General features: G+C 41.7%; 1 protein-coding gene across 4 annotated transcripts in view; it reads left to right on the top strand.

The window, feature by feature from the left end:
• Positions 1-23,534, top strand: part of TTN (titin) — a 272,326-nt gene that overhangs the window by 214,724 nt on the left and 34,068 nt on the right. For all 4 annotated transcript variants that reach the window (XM_025405605.1, XM_025405603.1, XM_025405604.1 and 1 more), the window contains 13 exons: positions 18-314; positions 403-705; positions 807-1,112; positions 2,000-2,287; positions 2,380-2,670; positions 2,761-3,048; positions 3,216-3,803; positions 3,894-3,998; positions 4,427-4,624; positions 4,716-5,012; positions 5,123-5,710; positions 5,802-6,104; positions 6,217-23,322. In XM_025405605.1, the coding sequence (XP_025261390.1) occupies positions 18-314; positions 403-705; positions 807-1,112; positions 2,000-2,287; positions 2,380-2,670; positions 2,761-3,048; positions 3,216-3,803; positions 3,894-3,998; positions 4,427-4,624; positions 4,716-5,012; positions 5,123-5,710; positions 5,802-6,104; positions 6,217-23,322 (20,958 nt within the window). The remainder of the gene's footprint in view (positions 1-17; positions 315-402; positions 706-806; positions 1,113-1,999; positions 2,288-2,379; positions 2,671-2,760; positions 3,049-3,215; positions 3,804-3,893; positions 3,999-4,426; positions 4,625-4,715; positions 5,013-5,122; positions 5,711-5,801; positions 6,105-6,216; positions 23,323-23,534) is intronic.

The raw sequence follows: 23,534 nt of genomic DNA, 5'->3' as shown, positions 1-23,534 counted from the left end.
CTTCCTTATTCTTTCAGATAAACCGGGTCCTCCAGCATCTGTTAAAATCAACAAAATGTATTCAGATCGTGCAATGCTTTCTTGGGAACCGCCTCTTGAAGATGGAGGCTCAGAAATCACCAACTATATTGTTGACAAACGTGAAACAAGCAGGCCCAACTGGGCTCAAGTCTCTGCAACTGTGCCTATCACCAGCTGCAGCGTGGAGAAACTTATAGAGGGCCATGAGTATCAGTTCCGTATTTGTGCTGAAAATAAATATGGAGTAGGTGATCCAGTCTTCACTGAACCAGCAATTGCCAAAAACCCATACGGTAGGAACATTTCCCAGTGATTTTTCATTTTACTTTTTAAATATTACCTTTTAGTCTGGGAAATTAACTTTTCAATCAATTTCTGCAGACCCACCAGGACGCTGTGATCCTCCTGTTATTAGCAACATAACCAAAGATCACATGACAGTCAGCTGGAAGCCACCAGCAGATGATGGCGGCTCACCCATTACTGGCTATTTGCTTGAAAAGCGGGAAACCCAGGCTGTTAACTGGACTAAGGTCAACAGAAAACCTATTATAGAAAGAACACTAAAAGCAACAGGTCTTCAAGAAGGTACCGAATATGAGTTCCGTGTTACAGCTATAAATAAAGCTGGACCAGGCAAACCCAGTGACGCATCCAAGGCTGCTTATGCTCGGGACCCTCAGTGTAAGTGTTCATGAACAAGATCCATATCCTGTGTTAAAAGCAGCATGAAACACCCAAGAAGGAGGTTTGAATGAAAATTTCCTATCATTATTTCTTCTCAGATCCTCCTGGCCCACCGGCTTTCCCTAAAGTATATGATACAACTCGTAGCTCCGTGAGTCTATCCTGGGGCAAGCCAGCCTATGACGGCGGCAGCCCTATCATTGGTTATCTCGTTGAAGTAAAACGGGCTGACTCCGATAACTGGGTGAGGTGCAACTTACCACAGAATCTACAGAAAACCCGCTTTGAGGTTACTGGCCTGATGGAAGACACACAATATCAATTTCGTGTGTACGCCGTTAATAAGATTGGATACAGTGACCCCAGTGATGTGCCAGATAAACACTACCCCAAGGACATCTTAAGTAAGTATTACCAGGGGGAATACCTAAGGCTTTTCTTATTAATCATATTCTAAGAGGGAGAATAGAACTCCCTTAGGTAGATTAATTTATTTACAAGGTGTAGACTTGCTAACTCCAGGAGTACTTTTTAGGAGAGCTGGGTGGGTACTTTACGGTATTGTAGAACAGGCAAATCAAATGCAAATGATTTGTGGTTTTGAAAAGCTTTTCATATATATAAGAATTTCATGTCTTTAAAAGACATGGAATGACAGAATTTTATTGGAATGTAAGAATTTTATTTTATGAATAAAGAGGCCTTTTAACGAAGTAGGGAGCTATTTACTATTCTTAGGGTTTCTGTTTTCCAATCCACCATCTCCCTAAGTATGTGATTGGTGGGCTCTCCATCTTAATTTCCCTTCTTCTTATTTTTTCTATTTGCTTATTCTCCATGATAATTTCCCCTTTATTTGAATTACTTGATATTATATGTCACCCTCCAGGTACTTTTCTTCCTACTATGAAATAATAAAGAGAGCTAGAATATGTGGCAGAATACCTTCATGGAATATAGAAAGGAAAAAACAAGAATGAAAGGGAGCCAAAAATCAATCATCTACTTTCCTTTTAGTATATGTAGCATTTCAGAGTACATAAGGCTCATGAAAGAGGAGGTACAGATCCTCCGGGGAAAACCTGGTTAAACTAAAGCATAGTGGAAAATGGAAAGATCAACAATTAGTACAGAATAGAAAAATGGTTTTGAGGATTGTATTAAGGAAGTTTTAAAGAACAAGAAATTGGCTCTAGAAAATAAATGTATTTTAGGAGTGATAAGGCCAGTCCTTGGAAATACATTTGACTATTAAATTTTTAATTAACTTTCTTTACCCAAAATTAAACAGTTCCACCTGAGGGAGAACTTGATGCGGACTTAAGGAAGACACTCATATTACGTGCTGGAGTTACTATGAGACTATATGTACCAGTAAAAGGACGCCCACCTCCAAAGATTACTTGGTCTAAACCTAATGTCAATCTAAGAGACAGGATTGGACTGGACATAAAGTCAACTGACTTTGACACTTTCTTGCGCTGTGAAAATGTGAACAAATATGATGCAGGAAAATACATCTTAACCCTGGAGAACAGCTGTGGTAAAAAGGAATATACCATTGTTGTGAAAGTGCTTGGTAAGTCTATTTCAAAAAAGAATCATATATATTTTAAAATAGTATATGTATTTTTTACACATTCATTTCTTATTTACCCACTATTTATCCAGATACTCCTGGGCCACCTGTCAATGTGACTGTTAAGGAAATATCCAAAGACTCTGCTTATGTTACCTGGGAGCCTCCCATTATTGATGGTGGAAGCCCCATCATAAACTATGTGGTACAAAAACGTGATGCAGAGAGGAAATCCTGGTCTACAGTGACAACTGAGTGCTCCAAAACGAGCTTCAGAGTATCTAATTTGGAGGAGGGAAAATCCTACTTCTTCCGAGTGTTTGCTGAAAATGAGTATGGCATTGGTGATCCCGGTGAAACTCGTGATGCTGTCAAAGCTTCCCGTAAGCAAATGAACCATCATCCCATCATTTTGAGTGACATCCTTCCTTTGCTATATGGGGCTTACACTTATCATTTCTCCTTTGCTTTAGAAACTCCTGGACCAGTTGTGGACCTGAAAGTGAGGTCGGTAACTAAGTCATCTTGTAGCATTGGCTGGAAAAAGCCTCATAGTGATGGTGGAAGTCGGATTATTGGATATGTAGTTGATTTCCTGACTGAAGAAAATAAGTGGCAACGAGTTATGAAATCCTTAAGCCTACAGTACTCCGCAAAAGATCTGACTGAAGGGAAGGAATATACCTTCAGAGTGAGTGCTGAGAATGAAAATGGAGAAGGAACCCCAAGCGAAATCACTGTTGTGGCAAGGGATGATGTTGGTAAGGCTCTATCCACACATCTTCATTTTTACTTTATTGTCATCAAAAGTGCACTCTTGTGTCCTACTCACTAGCTTATCTAAAAATCCATTAAAAGCTAGAAGTATGTGAAAAAGTTAATTACCTGGCCTTAAAAATAACAGTAATTTATCTCTGCTATTTTACAGTGGCTCCTGATCTTGACTTAAAGGGTCTACCTGATTTGTGCTACTTGGCTAAAGAAAACAGCAACTTCCGGCTTAAGATCCCCATAAAAGGCAAGCCAGCTCCATCAGTCTCCTGGAAGAAAGGGGAAGATCCTCTAGCAACTGACACTAGAGTCAGTGTTGAGTCATCTGCAGTTAACACAACTCTTATAGTATACGATTGCCAAAAATCTGATGCTGGAAAATACACAATCACACTTAAGAATGTTGCTGGCACCAAGGAAGGAACTATCTCCATAAAGGTTGTTGGCAAGCCTGGCATCCCCACTGGACCAATCAAATTTGATGAAGTCACAGCAGAAGCCATGACCTTAAAGTGGGCTCCTCCAAAGGATGATGGAGGTTCTGAAATCACCAACTATATCCTAGAGAAGAGGGATTCTGTGAACAACAAGTGGGTGACGTGCGCCTCAGCTGTCCAGAAAACCACCTTTAGAGTAACCAGACTTCATGAGGGCATGGAATATACCTTCAGGGTCAGTGCCGAAAATAAATATGGTGTAGGGGAAGGCCTGAAATCGGAGCCAATTGTTGCTAGACATCCATTTGGTAAGTGTCTTAAATTCAGAAGACATGAAGCAAAACATGGTTTTGAGGAGGCTTCTTATTATAAATCTTGCATTATCTACTTTTTTCTAGATGTGCCTGATGCTCCCCCACCTCCCAATATTGTGGAGGTCAGACACGATTCAGTATCTCTAACTTGGACTGACCCCAGGAAAACTGGTGGCTCTCCAATTACAGGTATTTTGTTTATTCTTACCCTACATCTTTTACATCAAGATTCCTCACAAATATTTCCCTGAGAACAGTGGAATGTGTGCTTATCGATAACACTATCTGCTTATACAGAAATGTGTTTTTCTTTCAGTACATATGGTTAATGTTTAATTTTATTGAAAATCTCCTAATAGTTAATAAAGTATTTCTTAATTATAATATCTATTTTTGTAAGTTAAAATTGTTCAACAAAAAAGACAACAACTATGCATATTCCAAGGGGGGAAAATGGCACTATGCTTAGGTAATAAAAGTATAGCTACTAGCAAGAATGATTACTTGTTCAATATATATGGATATGTATAAATAATTTGGGCAACACACATATATTGTAAAATCAAGCTGCATTTATACTTCGTATGTGAATTGATACAACCCTGGGTCTTTTGTAGGGTATCATTTGGAGTTCAAGGAAAGAAACAGCCTTTTGTGGAAGAGAGCTAACAAGACTCCGATAAGGATGAGAGACTTTAAAGTGACAGGATTAACTGAAGGTCTTGAATATGAATTCCGAGTTATGGCAATCAATTTAGCAGGTGTGGGCAAGCCAAGCCTCCCATCAGAGCCTGTCGTGGCACTGGACCCGATTGGTAAGTCATTATAGGAAGAAAAACCCATGTGCATTTTTTACATGAAGAAAACATTGGTATTTGTTTGACTGGTTTTGTTTTTATGTTTTAGATCCTCCTGGAAAACCTGAGGTTATTAACGTAACAAGGAATTCAGTGACTCTCATTTGGACTGAACCTAAATATGACGGTGGTCATAAGTTAACTGGATATATAGTGGAGAAGCGAGATCTACCTTCCAAGTCTTGGATGAAAGCCAACCATGTTAATGTCCCAGAATGTGCCTTTACTGTAACTGACCTTGTTGAGGGTGGAAAATATGAATTCAGAATTAGAGCAAAGAATACAGCAGGTGCTATCAGTGCTCCATCAGAAAGTACAGGAACCATTATTTGCAAGGATGAATACGGTAGGTCCATTTTACTTTTTATGTACTTTGTTTTTTTTTAAAAAAAAAAAAAAAAAAAGCAAATTAAGCCTCCTTCCTTTTCTGATTAAAATGTATTTTCTTCTTTGCAGAGGCACCAACAATTGTCCTTGATCCCACAATAAAAGATGGGCTAACAATTAAAGCAGGGGATACCATTGTTTTGAATGCCATTAGCATTCTTGGCAAACCCCTTCCAAAATCAAGTTGGTCCAAGGCAGGAAAAGACATTAGACCATCAGATATCACTCAGATAACTTCAACCCCAACATCTTCCATGCTTACTATCAAGTATGCCACTAGAAAAGATGCCGGTGAATACACCATCACTGCTACCAATCCTTTTGGCACGAAGGAGGAACATGTGAAGGTAACAGTCCTTGATGTACCTGGTCCCCCAGGTCCTATTGAAATCAGTAATGTTTCTGCTGAAAAAGCAACACTTACATGGACACCTCCCTTGGAAGATGGCGGCTCACCAATTAAGTCCTATATACTTGAAAAGAGAGAAACCAGTCGACTTTTGTGGACAGTGGTTTCTGAAGATATTCAGTCTTGCAGGCATGTGGCAACCAAACTTATCCAAGGAAATGAGTACGTCTTCCGGGTCTCAGCTGTAAACCACTATGGCAAAGGAGAACCTGTACAGTCTGAACCTGTCAAAATGGTAGACAGATTTGGTATGTAGAGCATGTGAGGGAACTGAAATGGAAACATTTATAGCAGAGTTTAGGAAATCATGGATTTCTAATAAATTTGCTTCCTTTTCAGGTCCCCCTGGCCCTCCTGAAAAACCAGAGGTCTCAAATGTCACTAAGAACACTGCCACTGTCAGCTGGAAAAGGCCAGTGGATGATGGTGGCAGCGAAATCACAGGATATCATGTAGAAAGGAGAGAAAAGAAAAGCCTGCGGTGGGTGAGAGCAATAAAAACGCCAGTTTCTGATCTCAGATGCAAAGTAACAGGACTGCAAGAAGGAAGCACCTATGAATTCCGTGTCAGTGCAGAAAACAGAGCAGGAATTGGTCCACCCAGTGAGGCTTCAAATTCTGTTCTAATGAAAGATGCAGCATGTTAGTATTTGTCTTTTTCAATACCATTCATTCCAGAATGCCAATATTTTATCTAAATTATCCAAAAGCCAAACTCTGAATATATACTTTTGTGTCTTTGTTTCTTTTTCAGATCCTCCAGGGCCACCTTCAAATCCGCATGTCACTGATACGACCAAGAAATCTGCTTCTTTGGCATGGGGCAAGCCTCATTATGATGGTGGACTTGAAATCACCGGCTATGTTGTGGAGCATCAAAAAGTAGGAGACGAGGCCTGGATAAAAGATACCACAGGAACTGCCCTCAGAATCACTCAGTTCGTTGTTCCTGATCTTCAGACTAAAGAAAAATACAACTTTAGAATCAGTGCCATCAACGATGCAGGTGTTGGGGAGCCAGCGGTGATTCCAGATGTTGAAATTGTAGAACGGGAAATGGCTCCTGATTTTGAACTAGATGCTGAGCTTCGAAGAACACTTGTTGTTAGAGCAGGGCTCAGTATTAGAATATTTGTGCCGATTAAAGGTCGTCCTGCTCCTGAAGTGACATGGACCAAAGATAACATCAACCTGAAAAACCGAGCCAACATTGAAAATACAGAATCATTTACTCTTCTGATTATCCCAGAATGTAACAGATATGATACCGGTAAATTTGTCATGACCATTGAAAACCCGGCTGGAAAGAAAAGTGGCTTTGTGAATGTCAGAGTCTTGGACACGCCAGGCCCAGTCCTCAACCTGCGGCCTACAGACATCACAAAGGACAGTATCACCCTGCACTGGGACCTCCCTCTGATAGATGGAGGCTCACGTATAACAAATTACATTGTAGAGAAACGTGAAGCAACACGGAAATCTTATTCCACAGTCACCACTAAGTGCCATAAATGCACATATAAAGTTACCGGCTTGTCTGAAGGGTGTGAATACTTCTTCAGAGTGATGGCAGAGAATGAATATGGAATTGGTGAGCCAACAGAAACTACAGAGCCTGTAAAAGCCTCTGAAGCACCATCTCCACCAGACAGCCTTAACATCATGGACATAACTAAGAGCACTGTCAGCCTGGCATGGCCTAAGCCCAAACACGATGGGGGCAGCAAGATCACTGGCTATGTGATTGAAGCCCAAAGAAAAGGCTCTGACCAGTGGACCCACATCACAACCGTGAAAGGGTTAGAATGTGTTGTGAGGAATCTAACTGAAGGAGAGGAATACACCTTCCAAGTGATGGCAGTGAACAGCGCGGGGAGAAGTGCCCCTAGAGAAAGCAGACCCGTCATTGTCAAGGAGCAGACAATGCTTCCAGAGCTGGATCTCCGTGGCATCTATCAGAAACTGGTCATTGCCAGAGCTGGTGACAACATCAAAGTTGAAATTCCAGTGCTCGGTCGACCCAAGCCCACAGTGACATGGAAAAAAGGAGACCAAATTCTTAAACAGACACAGAGAGTTAATTTTGAAACCACAGCAACTTCAACCATTTTAAATATCAATGAGTGTGTCAGAAGTGATAGTGGGCCCTATCCATTAACAGCAAGGAACATTGTAGGAGAGGTTGGTGATGTCATCACCATTCAAGTCCATGATATCCCAGGGCCACCTACTGGACCAATCAAATTTGATGAAGTTTCATCTGATTTTGTAACCTTCTCTTGGGATCCCCCTGAGAACGATGGTGGTGTACCAATAAGCAACTACGTAGTGGAAATGCGGCAGACTGACAGTACTACGTGGGTTGAGTTAGCAACCACCGTTATACGTACTACCTATAAAGCTACCCGCCTTACTACTGGATTAGAGTATCAGTTCCGTGTAAAAGCTCAGAATAGATACGGAGTCGGACCAGGCATCACATCAGCATGTATAGTTGCCAACTATCCATTTAAGGTTCCTGGACCTCCTGGTACCCCTCAGGTAACTGCAGTTACCAAGGATTCAATGACCATTAGCTGGCATGAGCCACTTTCTGATGGTGGAAGCCCTATTTTAGGATATCACGTTGAAAGAAAAGAACGAAATGGTATTATCTGGCAGACTGTGAGCAAAGCTTTAGTACCAGGCAACATTTTCAAATCAAGTGGACTTACAGATGGCATTGCTTATGAATTCCGGGTGATTGCAGAAAACATGGCAGGCAAAAGCAAGCCAAGCAAGCCATCGGAGCCTATGTTGGCTCTGGATCCCATCGACCCACCTGGAAAACCAATACCTCTAAATATTACAAGACACACAGTGACACTTAAATGGGCTAAGCCTGAATATACTGGGGGCTTTAAAATTACCAGTTATATTGTTGAAAAGAGAGACCTTCCTAATGGACGGTGGCTGAAGGCCAACTTCAGCAACATTTTGGAGAATGAATTTACAGTCAGTGGCCTAACAGAAGATGCTGCATATGAATTCCGTGTGATTGCCAAAAATGCTGCAGGTGCCATCAGTCCACCATCTGAGCCATCTGATGCTATCACTTGCAGGGATGACATTGAAGCACCAAAGATAAAGGTGGATGTTAAATTTAAGGACACAGTTATATTAAAAGCAGGTGAAGCATTCAGACTGGAAGCTGATGTTTCAGGCCGCCCACCTCCAACAATGGAATGGACCAAAGATGGAAAAGAGCTGGAAGGCACAGCAAAGTTAGAAATAAAAATTGCAGATTTCTCTACTCATCTGGTAAACAAAGATTCAACAAGAAGGGATAGTGGTGCCTATACCCTTACAGCAACTAATCCTGGTGGCTTTGCTAAACACATTTTCAATGTCAAAGTTCTTGACAGACCAGGCCCACCTGAAGGACCTTTGGCTGTAACTGAAGTGACATCAGAAAAGTGTGTACTATCATGGTTGCCTCCACTGGATGATGGAGGTGCCAAAATTGATCATTACATAGTACAGAAACGTGAAACCAGCAGATTGGCATGGACAAATGTAGCCTCAGAAGTCCAAGTAACAAAGCTAAAGGTCACTAAACTCTTGAAAGGCAATGAATACATATTCCGTGTCATGGCTGTAAATAAATATGGAGTGGGAGAGCCACTGGAATCAGAGCCTGTGCTTGCAGTGAATCCTTATGGACCCCCTGATCCGCCCAAAAACCCTGAAGTGACAGCTATTACTAAAGACTCGATGGTTGTCTGCTGGGGACATCCTGATTCTGATGGTGGAAGTGAAATCATCAATTATATTGTGGAACGGCATGATAAAGCTGGCCAACGCTGGATTAAATGCAACAAAAAAACTCTTACTGATTTAAGATATAAAGTGTCTGGACTGACAGAAGGACATGAATATGAGTTCAGGATTATGGCTGAAAATGCTGCTGGAATTAGTGCACCAAGTCCTACCAGTCCATTTTACAAGGCTTGTGACACTGTGTTTAAACCCGGACCACCAGGTAACCCACGTGTTCTAGATACAAGCAGATCATCCATTTCAATCGCTTGGAATAAACCTATCTATGATGGTGGTTCAGAAATCACTGGGTATATGGTTGAGATTGCCCTGCCAGAGGAAGATGAATGGCAGATTGTCACTCCACCAGCAGGACTCAAGGCAACTTCTTATACTATCACTGGCCTCACAGAGAATCAGGAATATAAGATTCGCATCTATGCCATGAATTCCGAAGGACTTGGGGAACCTGCCCTTGTTCCTGGAACTCCGAAGGCTGAAGACAGAATGCTGCCTCCAGAAATTGAACTGGATGCTGACCTGCGCAAAGTTGTTACTATAAGGGCCTGCTGCACGCTGAGACTTTTTGTTCCAATCAAAGGAAGGCCTGCACCTGAGGTGAAGTGGGCCCGGGAACATGGAGAATCTTTAGATAAAGCTAGCATTGAATCCACAAGCTCTTACACACTGCTTATTGTTGGAAATGTAAACAGATTTGACAGTGGCAAATATATACTAACTGTAGAAAATAGTTCAGGCAGCAAGTCTGCATTTGTCAACGTTAGAGTTCTTGATACACCAGGCCCTCCACAGAATCTGAAGGTAAAGGAGGTCACTAAGACATCTGTCACACTGACATGGGACCCACCTCTCCTTGATGGAGGTTCAAAAATCAAGAACTATATTGTTGAAAAGCGGGAATCAACAAGAAAAGCATATTCAACTGTTGCAACAAACTGCCACAAGACTTCCTGGAAGGTAGACCAGCTTCAAGAAGGCTGTAGCTACTATTTCAGAGTTCTCGCAGAAAATGAATATGGCATTGGGCTGCCTGCTGAAACCGCGGAATCTGTGAAAGCATCAGAACGACCTCTTCCTCCAGGAAAAATAACTTTGATGGATGTCACAAGAAATAGTGTGTCACTCTCTTGGGAGAAGCCAGAGCATGATGGAGGCAGCCGAATTCTAGGCTACATTGTGGAGATGCAGAGCAAAGGCAGTGACAAATGGGCCACGTGTGCCACAGTCAAGGTCACTGAAGCCACTATCACTGGATTAATTCAGGGTGAAGAATACTCTTTCCGTGTTTCAGCTCAGAATGAAAAGGGCATCAGTGATCCTAGACAACTGAGTGTGCCAGTGATCGCCAAAGATCTTGTCATTCCACCAGCCTTCAAACTCCTGTTCAATACTTTCACTGTACTGGCAGGTGAAGACCTAAAAGTTGATGTTCCATTCATTGGCCGCCCTACCCCAGCTGTAATCTGGCATAAAGATGATGTACCACTGAAGCAGACAACTAGAGTAAATGCAGAGAGCACAGAAAATAATTCACTACTGACAATAAAGGATGCCTGCCGAGAAGATGTTGGCCATTATGTGGTTAAACTGACTAACTCAGCTGGTGAAGCTACTGAAACCCTTAATGTTATTGTCCTTGACAAACCAGGGCCTCCAACTGGACCAGTTAAAATGGATGAAGTGACAGCTGATAGTATTACTCTTTCCTGGGGCCCACCCAAGTATGATGGTGGAAGTTCTATCAATAATTATATTGTTGAGAAACGGGACACTTCCACAACCACCTGGCAAATTGTATCAGCTACAGTTGCAAGGACAACAATAAAGGCTTGCAGACTGAAGACTGGATGTGAATATCAGTTTAGAATTGCAGCTGAAAACAGATACGGAAAGAGTACCTACCTCAATTCAGAGCCTATTGTAGCCCAATATCCATTCAAAGTTCCTGGTCCTCCTGGCACTCCACTTGTCACACTGTCCTCCAGGGACAGCATGGAAGTACAATGGAATGAGCCGGTCAGTGATGGAGGAAGCAGAGTCATTGGCTATCATCTAGAACGCAAGGAAAGAAATAGTATCCTCTGGGTTAAGTTGAATAAAACACCTATTCCTCAAACCAAGTTTAAGACAACTGGTCTTGAAGAAGGTGTTGAATATGAATTTAGAGTCTCCGCAGAGAACATCGTGGGCATTGGCAAGCCGAGTAAAGTATCAGAATGTTATGTGGCTCGTGACCCATGTGATCCACCAGGACGGCCAGAGGCAATCATTGTCACAAGGAATTCTGTGACTCTTCAGTGGAAGAAACCCACCTATGATGGTGGAAGCAAGATCACTGGTTATATTGTTGAGAAGAAAGAATTACCTGAGGGCCGTTGGATGAAAGCCAGTTTTACAAATATTATTGACACTCATTTTGAAGTAACTGGCCTAGTTGAAGATCACAGATATGAGTTCCGGGTTATAGCCCGAAATGCCGCAGGAGTGTTTAGTGAGCCTTCAGAAAGCACAGGAGCAATAACAGCTAGAGATGAGGTAGATCCACCACGAATAAGTATGGATCCAAAATACAAAGACACAATCGTGGTTCATGCTGGTGAATCATTCAAGATTGATGCAGATATTTATGGCAAACCAATACCAACCATTCAGTGGATAAAAGGTGATCAGGAGCTTTCAAACACAGCTCGATTAGAAATAAAGAGCACTGACTTTGCCACCAGTCTCAGTGTAAAAGATGCAGTACGTGTCGACAGTGGAAATTACATACTGAAGGCCAAAAATGTTGCGGGAGAGAGATCAGTTACTGTGAATGTCAAGGTTCTTGATAGACCAGGGCCACCTGAAGGACCTGTTGTTATCTCAGGAGTTACAGCAGAAAAATGCACACTAGCTTGGAAACCTCCACTTCAGGATGGTGGGAGTGATATCATAAATTATATTGTGGAAAGGAGAGAAACCAGCCGCTTAGTTTGGACTGTGGTTGATGCCAATGTGCAGACTCTCAGCTGCAAGGTTACTAAGCTTCTTGAAGGCAATGAATATACTTTCCGTATAATGGCGGTAAACAAATATGGTGTTGGTGAACCTCTTGAATCTGAGCCAGTAATTGCCAAGAATCCATTTGTAGTACCAGATGCACCAAAAGCTCCAGAAGTCACAACAGTGACCAAGGACTCAATGATTGTTGTATGGGAAAGACCAGCATCTGATGGTGGCAGTGAAATTCTTGGATATGTTCTTGAGAAACGGGATAAAGAAGGCATTAGATGGACAAGATGCCATAAGCGTCTGATTGGAGAGTTGCGCCTGAGAGTAACTGGACTCTTAGAAAATCACAATTATGAGTTCAGAGTTTCTGCTGAGAATGCTGCTGGACTTAGTGAACCAAGCCCTCCTTCTGCATACCAAAAGGCTTGTGATCCTATTTATAAACCAGGACCTCCAAACAACCCCAAAGTCATAGATATTACCAGATCTTCAGTATTCCTATCTTGGAGCAAACCAATATATGATGGTGGCTGTGAAATCCAAGGATACATTGTTGAAAAATGTGATGTGAGTGTTGGTGAATGGACAATGTGCACTCCACCAACAGGAATTAATAAAACAAACATAGAAGTAGAAAAGCTGTTGGAAAAGCATGAATACAACTTCCGTATCTGTGCTATTAATAAAGCTGGAGTTGGAGAACATGCTGATGTCCCTGGACCTATTATAGTTGAAGAAAAATTGGAAGCACCAGACATTGATCTTGACCTAGAACTAAGGAAAATCATAAATATAAGGGCAGGTGGCTCCTTAAGGTTATTTGTTCCTATAAAAGGTCGTCCTACACCAGAAGTTAAATGGGGAAAGATGGATGGTGAAATTCGAGATGCAGCTATAATTGATGTCACTAGCAGTTTCACCTCTCTTGTTCTTGACAATGTCAACCGATATGATAGTGGAAAATATACACTTACATTAGAAAACAGCAGTGGAACAAAGTCTGCCTTTGTTACTGTGAGAGTTCTGGACACGCCAAGTCCACCTGTTAACCTGAAAGTCACAGAAATCACCAAAGACTCAGTATCAATTACATGGGAACCTCCTTTGTTGGATGGGGGATCCAAAATAAAAAATTACATTGTTGAGAAACGTGAAGCCACAAGAAAATCATATGCTGCTGTTGTAACTAATTGCCATAAGAATTCTTGGAAAATCGATGAGCTCCAAGAAGGTTGCAGTTATTACTTCAGAGTCACAGCTGAGAATGAGTATGGTATTGGCCTTCCTGCCCAGACTGCTGATCCAATTAAGGTTGCAGAAGTCCCACAACCTCCTGGAAAAATAACTGTGGATGATGTCACCAGAAACAGTGTCTCTCTGAGTTGGACAAAACCTGAACATGATGGTGGCAGTAAAATCATTCAGTATATTGTGGAAATGCAAGCTAAACACAGTGAGAAATGGTCAGAGTGTGCTCGAGTAAAGTCTCTTGAGGCAGTAATTTCCAACCTAACTCAAGGGGAAGAATATCTTTTTAGAGTTGTTGCTGTAAATGAAAAGGGGAGAAGTGACCCTCGGTCCCTTGCAGTTCCAATAGTTGCCAAAGATCTGGTAATTGAGCCAGATGTAAAACCTGCATTCAGTAGTTACAGTGTACAGGTTGGCCAAGATTTGAAAATAGAAGTGCCAATTTCTGGACGTCCTAAGCCAACAATTACCTGGACTAAAGATGGTCTCCCACTGAAGCAGACCACAAGAATCAATGTTACTGATTCACTGGATCTCACCACACTCAGTATTAAAGAAACTCATAAGGATGATGGTGGACAATATGGAATCATGGTTGCCAATATTGTTGGTCAGAAGACAGCATCCATCGAAATTGTAACTCTAGATAAACCTGATCCTCCAAAAGGACCTGTTAAATTTGATGATGTCAGTGCTGAAAGTATTACATTATCTTGGAACCCTCCATTATATACAGGGGGCTGCCAAATCACCAATTACATTGTTCAGAAAAGAGATACAACCACCACAGTATGGGATGTTGTTTCTGCTACTGTTGCTAGAACTACACTCAAAGTGACCAAACTGAAAACTGGTACAGAATACCAATTTAGAATATTTGCCGAAAACAGATATGGACAAAGTTTTGCCTTAGAATCTGATCCAATTGTAGCTCAATATCCCTACAAAGAACCAGGCCCTCCAGGTACACCATTTGCCACAGCCATTTCCAAAGACTCCATGGTCATACAGTGGCATGAACCAGTCAACAATGGTGGAAGCCCAGTCATAGGTTACCACCTGGAGAGAAAAGAAAGAAATAGTATTTTGTGGACAAAGGTCAACAAAACTATTATTCATGATACCCAATTCAAAGCACAGAATCTTGAAGAAGGCATTGAATATGAATTCAGAGTGTATGCAGAAAATATTGTTGGTGTAGGCAAAGCAAGCAAGAATTCTGAATGCTATGTAGCCAGAGATCCCTGTGACCCACCAGGAACCCCAGAACCAATAATGGTTAAAAGAAATGAAATCACTTTACAGTGGACCAAACCTGTATATGATGGTGGAAGTATGATTACAGGCTACATTGTAGAGAAACGTGATTTGCCTGATGGTCGTTGGATGAAAGCCAGCTTTACAAATGTCATTGAAACTCAATTTACTGTGTCAGGTCTTACTGAAGATCAAAGATACGAATTCAGAGTCATTGCAAAGAATGCTGCTGGTGCAATAAGTAAACCCTCTGACAGTACTGGACCAATAACTGCCAAGGATGAAGTTGAACTCCCAAGAATTTCAATGGATCCAAAATTCAGAGACACAATTGTGGTAAATGCTGGAGAAACATTCAGACTTGAGGCTGATGTCCATGGAAAGCCCCTACCTACCATTGAGTGGTTAAGAGGAGATAAGGAAATTGAAGAATCTGCTAGATGTGAAATAAAGAACACAGATTTCAAGGCTTTACTTATTGTAAAAGATGCAATTAGAATTGATGGTGGGCAGTATATTTTAAGAGCTTCCAATGTTGCAGGTTCTAAGTCATTCCCAGTAAATGTAAAAGTATTAGATAGACCAGGACCTCCAGAAGGGCCAGTCCAGGTTACTGGAGTCACTTCTGAAAAATGCTCTTTAACATGGTCTCCACCACTTCAAGATGGTGGCAGTGACATTTCTCACTATGTTGTTGAAAAGCGAGAAACCAGTCGACTTGCCTGGACTGTTGTTGCTTCAGAAGTTGTGACCAATTCTCTGAAAGTTACCAAACTCTTAGAAGGTAATGAATATATTTTCCGTATAATGGCTGTCAACAAATATGGTGTTGGAGAGCCTTTGGAATCTGCACCAGTACTAATGAAAAATCCATTTGTGCTTCCTGGACCACCAAAAAGCTTGGAAGTCACAAATATTGCCAAAGACTCCATGACCGTCTGTTGGAACCGTCCAGATAGTGATGGTGGAAGTGAGATTATTGGTTACATTGTAGAGAAAAGAGACAGAAGTGGCATTCGATGGATAAAATGTAATAAACGCCGCATTACAGATTTGCGTCTAAGAGTGACAGGATTAACAGAAGATCATGAGTATGAATTCAGGGTCTCTGCAGAAAATGCTGCTGGAGTTGGGGAACCAAGTCCAGCTACAGTTTATTATAAAGCCTGTGATCCTGTGTTCAAACCTGGCCCACCCACCAATGCACACATTGTAGACACCACCAAAAATTCAATCACACTTGCCTGGGGTAAACCCATCTATGACGGTGGCAGTGAGATCCTGGGATACGTAGTAGAAATCTGTAAAGCAGATGAAGAAGAATGGCAAATAGTTACTCCACAGACTGGCCTAAGAGTCACTCGATTTGAAATTTCAAAACTCACTGAACACCAAGAGTATAAAATACGAGTCTGTGCCCTCAACAAAGTTGGTTTAGGTGAGGCTACATCAGTTCCTGGTACTGTGAAACCAGAAGACAAACTTGAAGCACCTGAACTTGACCTTGACTCTGAATTAAGAAAAGGAATTGTTGTAAGAGCTGGTGGATCTGCCAGAATTCACATTCCATTCAAAGGTCGTCCAACGCCTGAGATCACTTGGTCTCGAGAGGAAGGTGAATTCACAGATAAGGTCCAAATTGAAAAGGGAGTAAACTATACCCAACTATCAATAGATAACTGTGATAGAAATGATGCTGGAAAATACATTCTTAAGTTGGAAAACAGCAGTGGATCAAAGTCTGCTTTTGTAACTGTGAAAGTTCTTGACACTCCAGGACCACCACAGAATTTGGCAGTCAAAGAAGTGAGAAAAGATTCTGTCCTCCTGGTATGGGAGCCACCCATCATTGATGGAGGTGCAAAGGTCAAGAACTATGTGATTGACAAACGTGAGTCAACCAGAAAAGCATATGCTAATGTGAGTAGTAAATGCAGCAAAACAAGTTTTAAAGTGGAAAATCTTACAGAAGGAGCCATTTATTACTTCAGAGTCATGGCTGAAAATGAATTTGGAGTTGGTGTTCCAGTGGAAACTGTTGATGCCGTGAAAGCTGCTGAACCACCTTCCCCACCAGGAAAGGTTACACTCACTGATGTGTCCCAGACCAGTGCATCACTTATGTGGGAGAAACCTGAACATGATGGTGGTAGCAGAATCCTGGGGTATGTTGTTGAAATGCAGCCCAAAGGAACTGAAAAATGGAGCATTGTGGCCGAATCCAAAGTCTGTAATGCAGTTGTTACTGGTTTGAGTTCTGGACAAGAATATCAGTTCCGTGTCAAAGCTTATAATGAGAAAGGAAAAAGCGATCCAAGAGTGCTGGGTGTTCCTGTCATAGCCAAGGACTTGACTATACAGCCTAGTTTAAAGTTACCATTTAACACATATAGTATCCAAGCTGGAGAAGATCTTAAAATAGAAATTCCAGTTATAGGCCGACCAAGACCTAACGTTTCTTGGGTCAAAGATGGTGAGCCTCTTAAACAGACAACAAGAGTAAACGTTGAAGAAACAGCTACCTCAACTGTTTTGCACATTAAAGAAGGTAACAAAGATGACTTTGGAAAATACACCGTAACAGCAACAAATAGTGCAGGCACAGCAACAGAAAATCTCAGTGTTATCGTTTTAGAAAAGCCTGGACCTCCAGTTGGCCCAGTTCGGTTTGATGAAGTTAGTGCAGACTTTGTAGTCATATCTTGGGAACCTCCAGCCTATACTGGTGGCTGCCAAATAAGCAACTACATTGTAGAGAAGCGAGATACAACCACCACCACTTGGCACATGGTATCAGCAACAGTTGCAAGAACAACAATTAAAATAACCAAACTGAAAACAGGCACGGAGTACCAGTTTAGAATTTTTGCTGAAAACAGGTATGGAAAAAGTGCCCCACTGGATTCTAAGCCAGTTATTGTACAGTATCCATTTAAAGAACCTGGACCACCTGGAACTCCTTTTGTGACATCAATCTCAAAAGATCAAATGCTTGTGCAATGGCATGAGCCAGTTCATGATGGAGGCACCAAAATTATTGGCTACCATCTTGAACAGAAAGAAAAGAACAGTATTTTATGGGTCAAGTTAAATAAGACCCCCATTCAGGACACCAAATTCAAAACAACTGGGCTTGATGAGGGCCTTGAGTATGAGTTCAAAGTTTCTGCTGAAAATATTGTTGGCATTGGCAAGCCTAGCAAAGTGTCGGAATGCTTTATTGCTCGTGATCCATGTGACCCACCTGGTCGCCCTGAAGCCATTGTTATTACAAGAAACAATGTCACACTGAAATGGAAGAAACCTGCCTATGATGGTGGTAGCAAAATAACAGGTTACCTTGTAGAAAAGAAAGATCTACCTGATGGCCGCTGGATGAAAGCCAGCTTTACCAACGTATTAGAAACTGAATTTACAGTGAGTGGACTTGTAGAAGACCAAAGATATGAATTTAGAGTAATTGCAAGAAATGCAGCTGGAAACTTTAGTGAACCATCTGAAAGTAGTGGTGCCATTACTGCAAGAGATGAAATTGATGCACCAAATGCCTCTCTGGATCCAAAATACAAAGATGTCATCGTTGTTCATGCAGGAGAGACTTTTGTTCTTGAAGCCGACATCCGTGGCAAACCTATACCTGATGTTGTTTGGTCAAAAGATGGAAAAGAACTTGAAGAAACAGCTGCTAGAATGGAAATTAAATCTACTATTCAGAAAACAACTCTTGTTGTCAAAGACTGTATACGGACTGATGGAGGACAATATATTCTGAAACTCAGCAATGTTGGTGGTACAAAGTCTATACCCATCACTGTAAAGGTACTTGACAGGCCAGGGCCTCCTGAAGGGCCTCTGAAAGTTACTGGAGTTACTGCAGAAAAATGTTACCTGGCATGGAACCCACCTTTGCAAGATGGTGGTGCTAATATTTCACATTACATCATTGAAAAGAGGGAGACAAGCCGACTCTCTTGGACCCAGGTTTCAACTGAGGTACAGGCCCTTAACTACAAAGTTACTAAACTTCTTCCTGGTAATGAGTACATTTTCCGTGTCATGGCTGTGAATAAATATGGAATTGGAGAGCCCTTGGAATCTGGGCCTGTTACAGCCTGTAATCCTTATAAGCCACCAGGTCCTCCTTCAACACCTGAAGTCTCAGCAATCACCAAAGATTCTATGGTAGTAACATGGGCACGCCCAGTAGACGATGGAGGTGCTGAAATTGAGGGCTACATTCTTGAAAAACGAGATAAGGAAGGCGTTAGATGGACCAAGTGCAACAAGAAAACATTAACGGATCTCCGGCTCAGGGTAACTGGTCTTACCGAAGGCCATTCCTATGAATTCAGAGTTGCTGCTGAAAATGCAGCTGGTGTGGGAGAACCTAGTGAGCCATCTGTTTTCTACCGTGCATGTGATGCCTTGTATCCACCAGGTCCACCAAGCAATCCAAAAGTGACGGACACTTCCAGATCTTCTGTCTCCCTGGCATGGAGTAAGCCAATTTATGATGGTGGTGCACCTGTTAAAGGCTATGTTGTAGAGGTCAAAGAAGCTGCTGCAGATGAATGGACAACTTGTACTCCACCAACAGGACTACAAGGAAAGCAGTTCACAGTGACCAAGCTTAAAGAAAATACTGAATATAACTTTCGTATTTGTGCCATCAATTCTGAAGGTGTAGGTGAACCCGCAACTCTACCTGGTTCAGTGGTTGCTCAGGAGAGGATAGAGCCACCAGAAATAGAACTCGATGCTGATCTCAGAAAGGTGGTCGTTCTGCGTGCAAGTGCTACTTTACGCTTATTTGTCACTATCAAAGGTCGACCAGAACCCGAAGTTAAATGGGAAAAGGCAGAAGGCATTCTCACTGATAGGGCTCAGATCGAGGTGACCAGCTCATTTACAATGTTGGTGATTGATAATGTTACCAGATTTGACAGTGGTCGGTATAATCTGACATTAGAAAATAATAGTGGCTCCAAAACAGCTTTTGTTAACGTCAGAGTTCTTGACTCACCAAGTGCTCCTGTGAATTTGACTGTAAGAGAAGTGAAGAAAGACTCAGTGACGTTGTCCTGGGAACCGCCACTTATTGATGGTGGAGCTAAGATTACAAACTACATTGTTGAAAAACGAGAAACTACAAGAAAAGCCTATGCTACTGTTACAAACAATTGCACTAAAACTACTTTCAGAATTGAAAATCTACAAGAAGGATGTTCTTACTACTTCCGAGTCTTGGCTTCCAATGAATATGGGATTGGTTTGCCAGCTGAAACAACGGAACCCGTTAAAGTGTCTGAACCACCCCTCCCACCTGGAAGAGTAACTCTTGTTGATGTGACCCGTAATACAGCTACAATTAAGTGGGAGAAACCAGAAAGTGATGGTGGCAGCAAAATTATTGGTTATGTGGTTGAAATGCAGACTAAAGGGAGTGAAAAGTGGAGCACCTGCACACAAGTTAAGACTCTAGAAGCAACTATATCTGGCTTAACTGCAGGAGAAGAGTATGTCTTCAGGGTAGCTGCAGTTAATGAAAAGGGAAGAAGTGATCCAAGACAACTTGGAGTGCCAGTAATTGCAAGGGATATTGAAATAAAGCCTTCAGTTGAGCTTCCTTTCCATACTTTCAACGTAAAGGCTAGAGAACAACTTAAGATTGATGTGCCATTCAAAGGAAGACCTCAAGCTACTGTGAACTGGAAAAAAGATGGTCAGACTCTTAAAGAGACAACTAGAGTCAATGTTTCTTCTTCAAAGACTGTAACATCACTATCTATTAAGGAAGCTTCAAGGGAAGACGTTGGAACTTATGAATTATGTGTTTCAAACAGTGCTGGATCCATAACAGTTCCTCTTACTATAATTGTCCTTGACAGACCGGGACCTCCAGGTCCTATACGTATTGATGAAGTTAGTTGTGACAACATAACCATTTCTTGGAATCCTCCAGAATATGATGGTGGCTGCCAAATTAGCAATTACATCGTTGAAAAGAGAGAAACCACCTCTACAACATGGCACACAGTTTCACAAGCAGTTGCAAGAACATCCATTAAAATAGTTCGCCTGACGACAGGAAGTGAGTATCAGTTCCGTGTTTGTGCAGAAAACCGCTATGGAAAGAGCTCCTACAGTGAATCTTCAGCTGTTGTTGCAGAGTATCCATTCAGTCCCCCAGGTCCTCCTGGTACTCCTAAAGTTGTGCATGCCACAAAATCTACCATGCTTGTAACCTGGCAAGTGCCAGTTAATGACGGAGGAAGTCGAGTAATTGGCTATCATCTTGAGTATAAAGAAAGAAGCAGCATTCTTTGGTCAAAAGCAAATAAAATCCTCATTGCTGATACTCAAATGAAAGTCTCCGGCCTTGATGAAGGACTGATGTATGAGTATCGTGTATATGCTGAGAATATTGCTGGAATTGGTAAATGCAGTAAATCTTGTGAACCAGTCCCTGCAAGAGATCCTTGTGACCCTCCTGGACAACCTGAAGTCACAAATATCACAAGAAAATCAGTGTCACTTAAATGGTCTAAACCACATTATGATGGTGGAGCTAAGATCACAGGATACATTGTTGAACGCAGAGAACTACCAGATGGCCGGTGGCTGAAGTGCAATTATACTAATATACAGGAAACACACTTTGAAGTAACTGAACTTACTGAAGATCAGCGTTATGAATTCCGGGTTTTTGCAAAGAATGCTGCTGACTCAATTAGTGAGCCATCTGAATCCACTGGGCCTATTACAGTTAAAGATGATGTTGAGGCTCCAAGAATTATGATGGATGTCAAGTTCCGAGATGTTATTGTTGTCAAAGCTGGAGAGGTCCTTAAGATAAATGCAGACATTGCAGGGCGACCTCTGCCAGTAATTTCCTGGGCCAAGGATGGTGTAGAAATTGAAGAAAGAGCAAGAACAGAAATCATCTCAACAGACAATCATACTTTGTTAACAGTTAAAGACTGTGTAAGACGAGACACTGGGCAATATGTACTAACACTGAAGAATGTTGCCGGCACTCGGTCTGTGGCCATTAATTGCAAGGTACTTGATAAGCCTGGTCCACCAGCAGGACCACTTGAAATAAATGGCCTCACTGCTGAGAAATGCTCTCTTTCCTGGGGACGCCCCCAAGAAGATGGTGGTGCAGATATCGACTATTACATCGTAGAAAAACGTGAAACAAGCCACCTTGCATGGACAATATGTGAAGGAGAGTTACGGACGACATCCTGTAAAGTAACCAAGTTACTCAAAGGCAATGAATATATATTTAGAGTAACTGGTGTTAATAAATACGGTGTTGGTGAGCCCCTAGAGAGTGTAGCTGTAAAGGCACTAGATCCATTTACTGTTCCAAGTCCACCCACATCTTTGGAAATTACTTCTGTGACGAAAGAATCTATGACGCTTTGCTGGTCAAGACCTGAGAGTGATGGAGGTAGTGAAATATCTGGATATATAATTGAAAGACGAGAGAAAAATAGCCTAAGATGGGTGCGTGTAAACAAAAAACCAGTTTATGATCTGAGAGTGAAATCAACAGGACTTCGGGAAGGATGTGAATATGAATATCGTGTTTATGCAGAAAATGCTGCTGGCCTAAGTCTTCCAAGTGAAACCTCTCCCTTAATTCGAGCAGAAGATCCAGTGTTCCTACCATCTCCTCCATCTAAACCCAAAATTGTGGACTCAGGCAAGACAACTATAACTATTGCCTGGGTTAAGCCACTGTTTGATGGTGGGGCCCCAATAACTGGATATACTGTTGAATACAAAAAATCTGATGACACTGACTGGAAAACTGCCATTCAGAGCTTACGAGGGACAGAATATACAATAAGTGGACTAACAACAGGAGCTGAATATATTTTCAGAGTAAGATCTGTCAATAAGGTTGGTGCTAGTGACCCCAGTGATAGCTCCGACCCTCAGATAGCAAAGGAAAGAGAAGAAGAACCTGTATTTGATATTGACAGTGAAATGAGGAAGACTTTGATTGTCAAGGCCGGTGCCTCATTTACCATGACTGTGCCTTTCCGAGGAAGACCAGTACCCAATGTCTTGTGGAGTAAGCCAGACACTGACCTCCGCACTAGAGCTTATATTGATACCACAGACTCTCGTACCTCACTGACCATTGAAAATGCCAACAGAAATGACTCTGGAAAGTACACATTAACAATTCAGAATGTTTTGAGTGCTGCTTCACTGACCTTAGTTGTCAAAGTTTTAGATTCCCCGGGTCCTCCAACCAACATTGCTGTGCAAGATGTAACCAAAGAGTCTGCAGTGTTATCCTGGGATGTTCCTGAAAACGATGGTGGAGCACCAGTGAAGAATTACCACATAGAAAAACGTGAGGCCAGCAAGAAAGCATGGGTCTCTGTGACCAACAACTGTAACCGCCTCTCCTACAAAGTTACCAATTTACAAGAAGGAGCTATCTACTACTTCAGAGTCTCTGGAGAAAATGAGTTTGGTGTTGGTATACCAGCTGAAACAAAGGAAGGAGTAAAAATAACAGGTATGTTTTAAGAATAAGGAAATTCTACATAGCCACATTAATTTTGCTAGAATAGTGTGAATCATTCTAATTAGTCATTATTTCATCTTAAATGCTTTTGGGTTCACACCCTTCACACCCCAGACTATTCATACTATGGCACAAAATGGAATCTCTAGTGAAGAAAGTCTTTCGTTGATTAAAAAAACAGAAATTTACATAGCTAAAATTGG

The sequence above is a fragment of the Theropithecus gelada genome, chromosome 12, assembly GCF_003255815.1.
Source record: "Theropithecus gelada isolate Dixy chromosome 12, Tgel_1.0, whole genome shotgun sequence".
Taxonomy (NCBI): Eukaryota; Metazoa; Chordata; class Mammalia; order Primates; family Cercopithecidae; genus Theropithecus; species Theropithecus gelada.
Note: the sequence above shows the minus strand (reverse complement) of the source record. Positions and strands in the feature narration are given on the sequence as shown.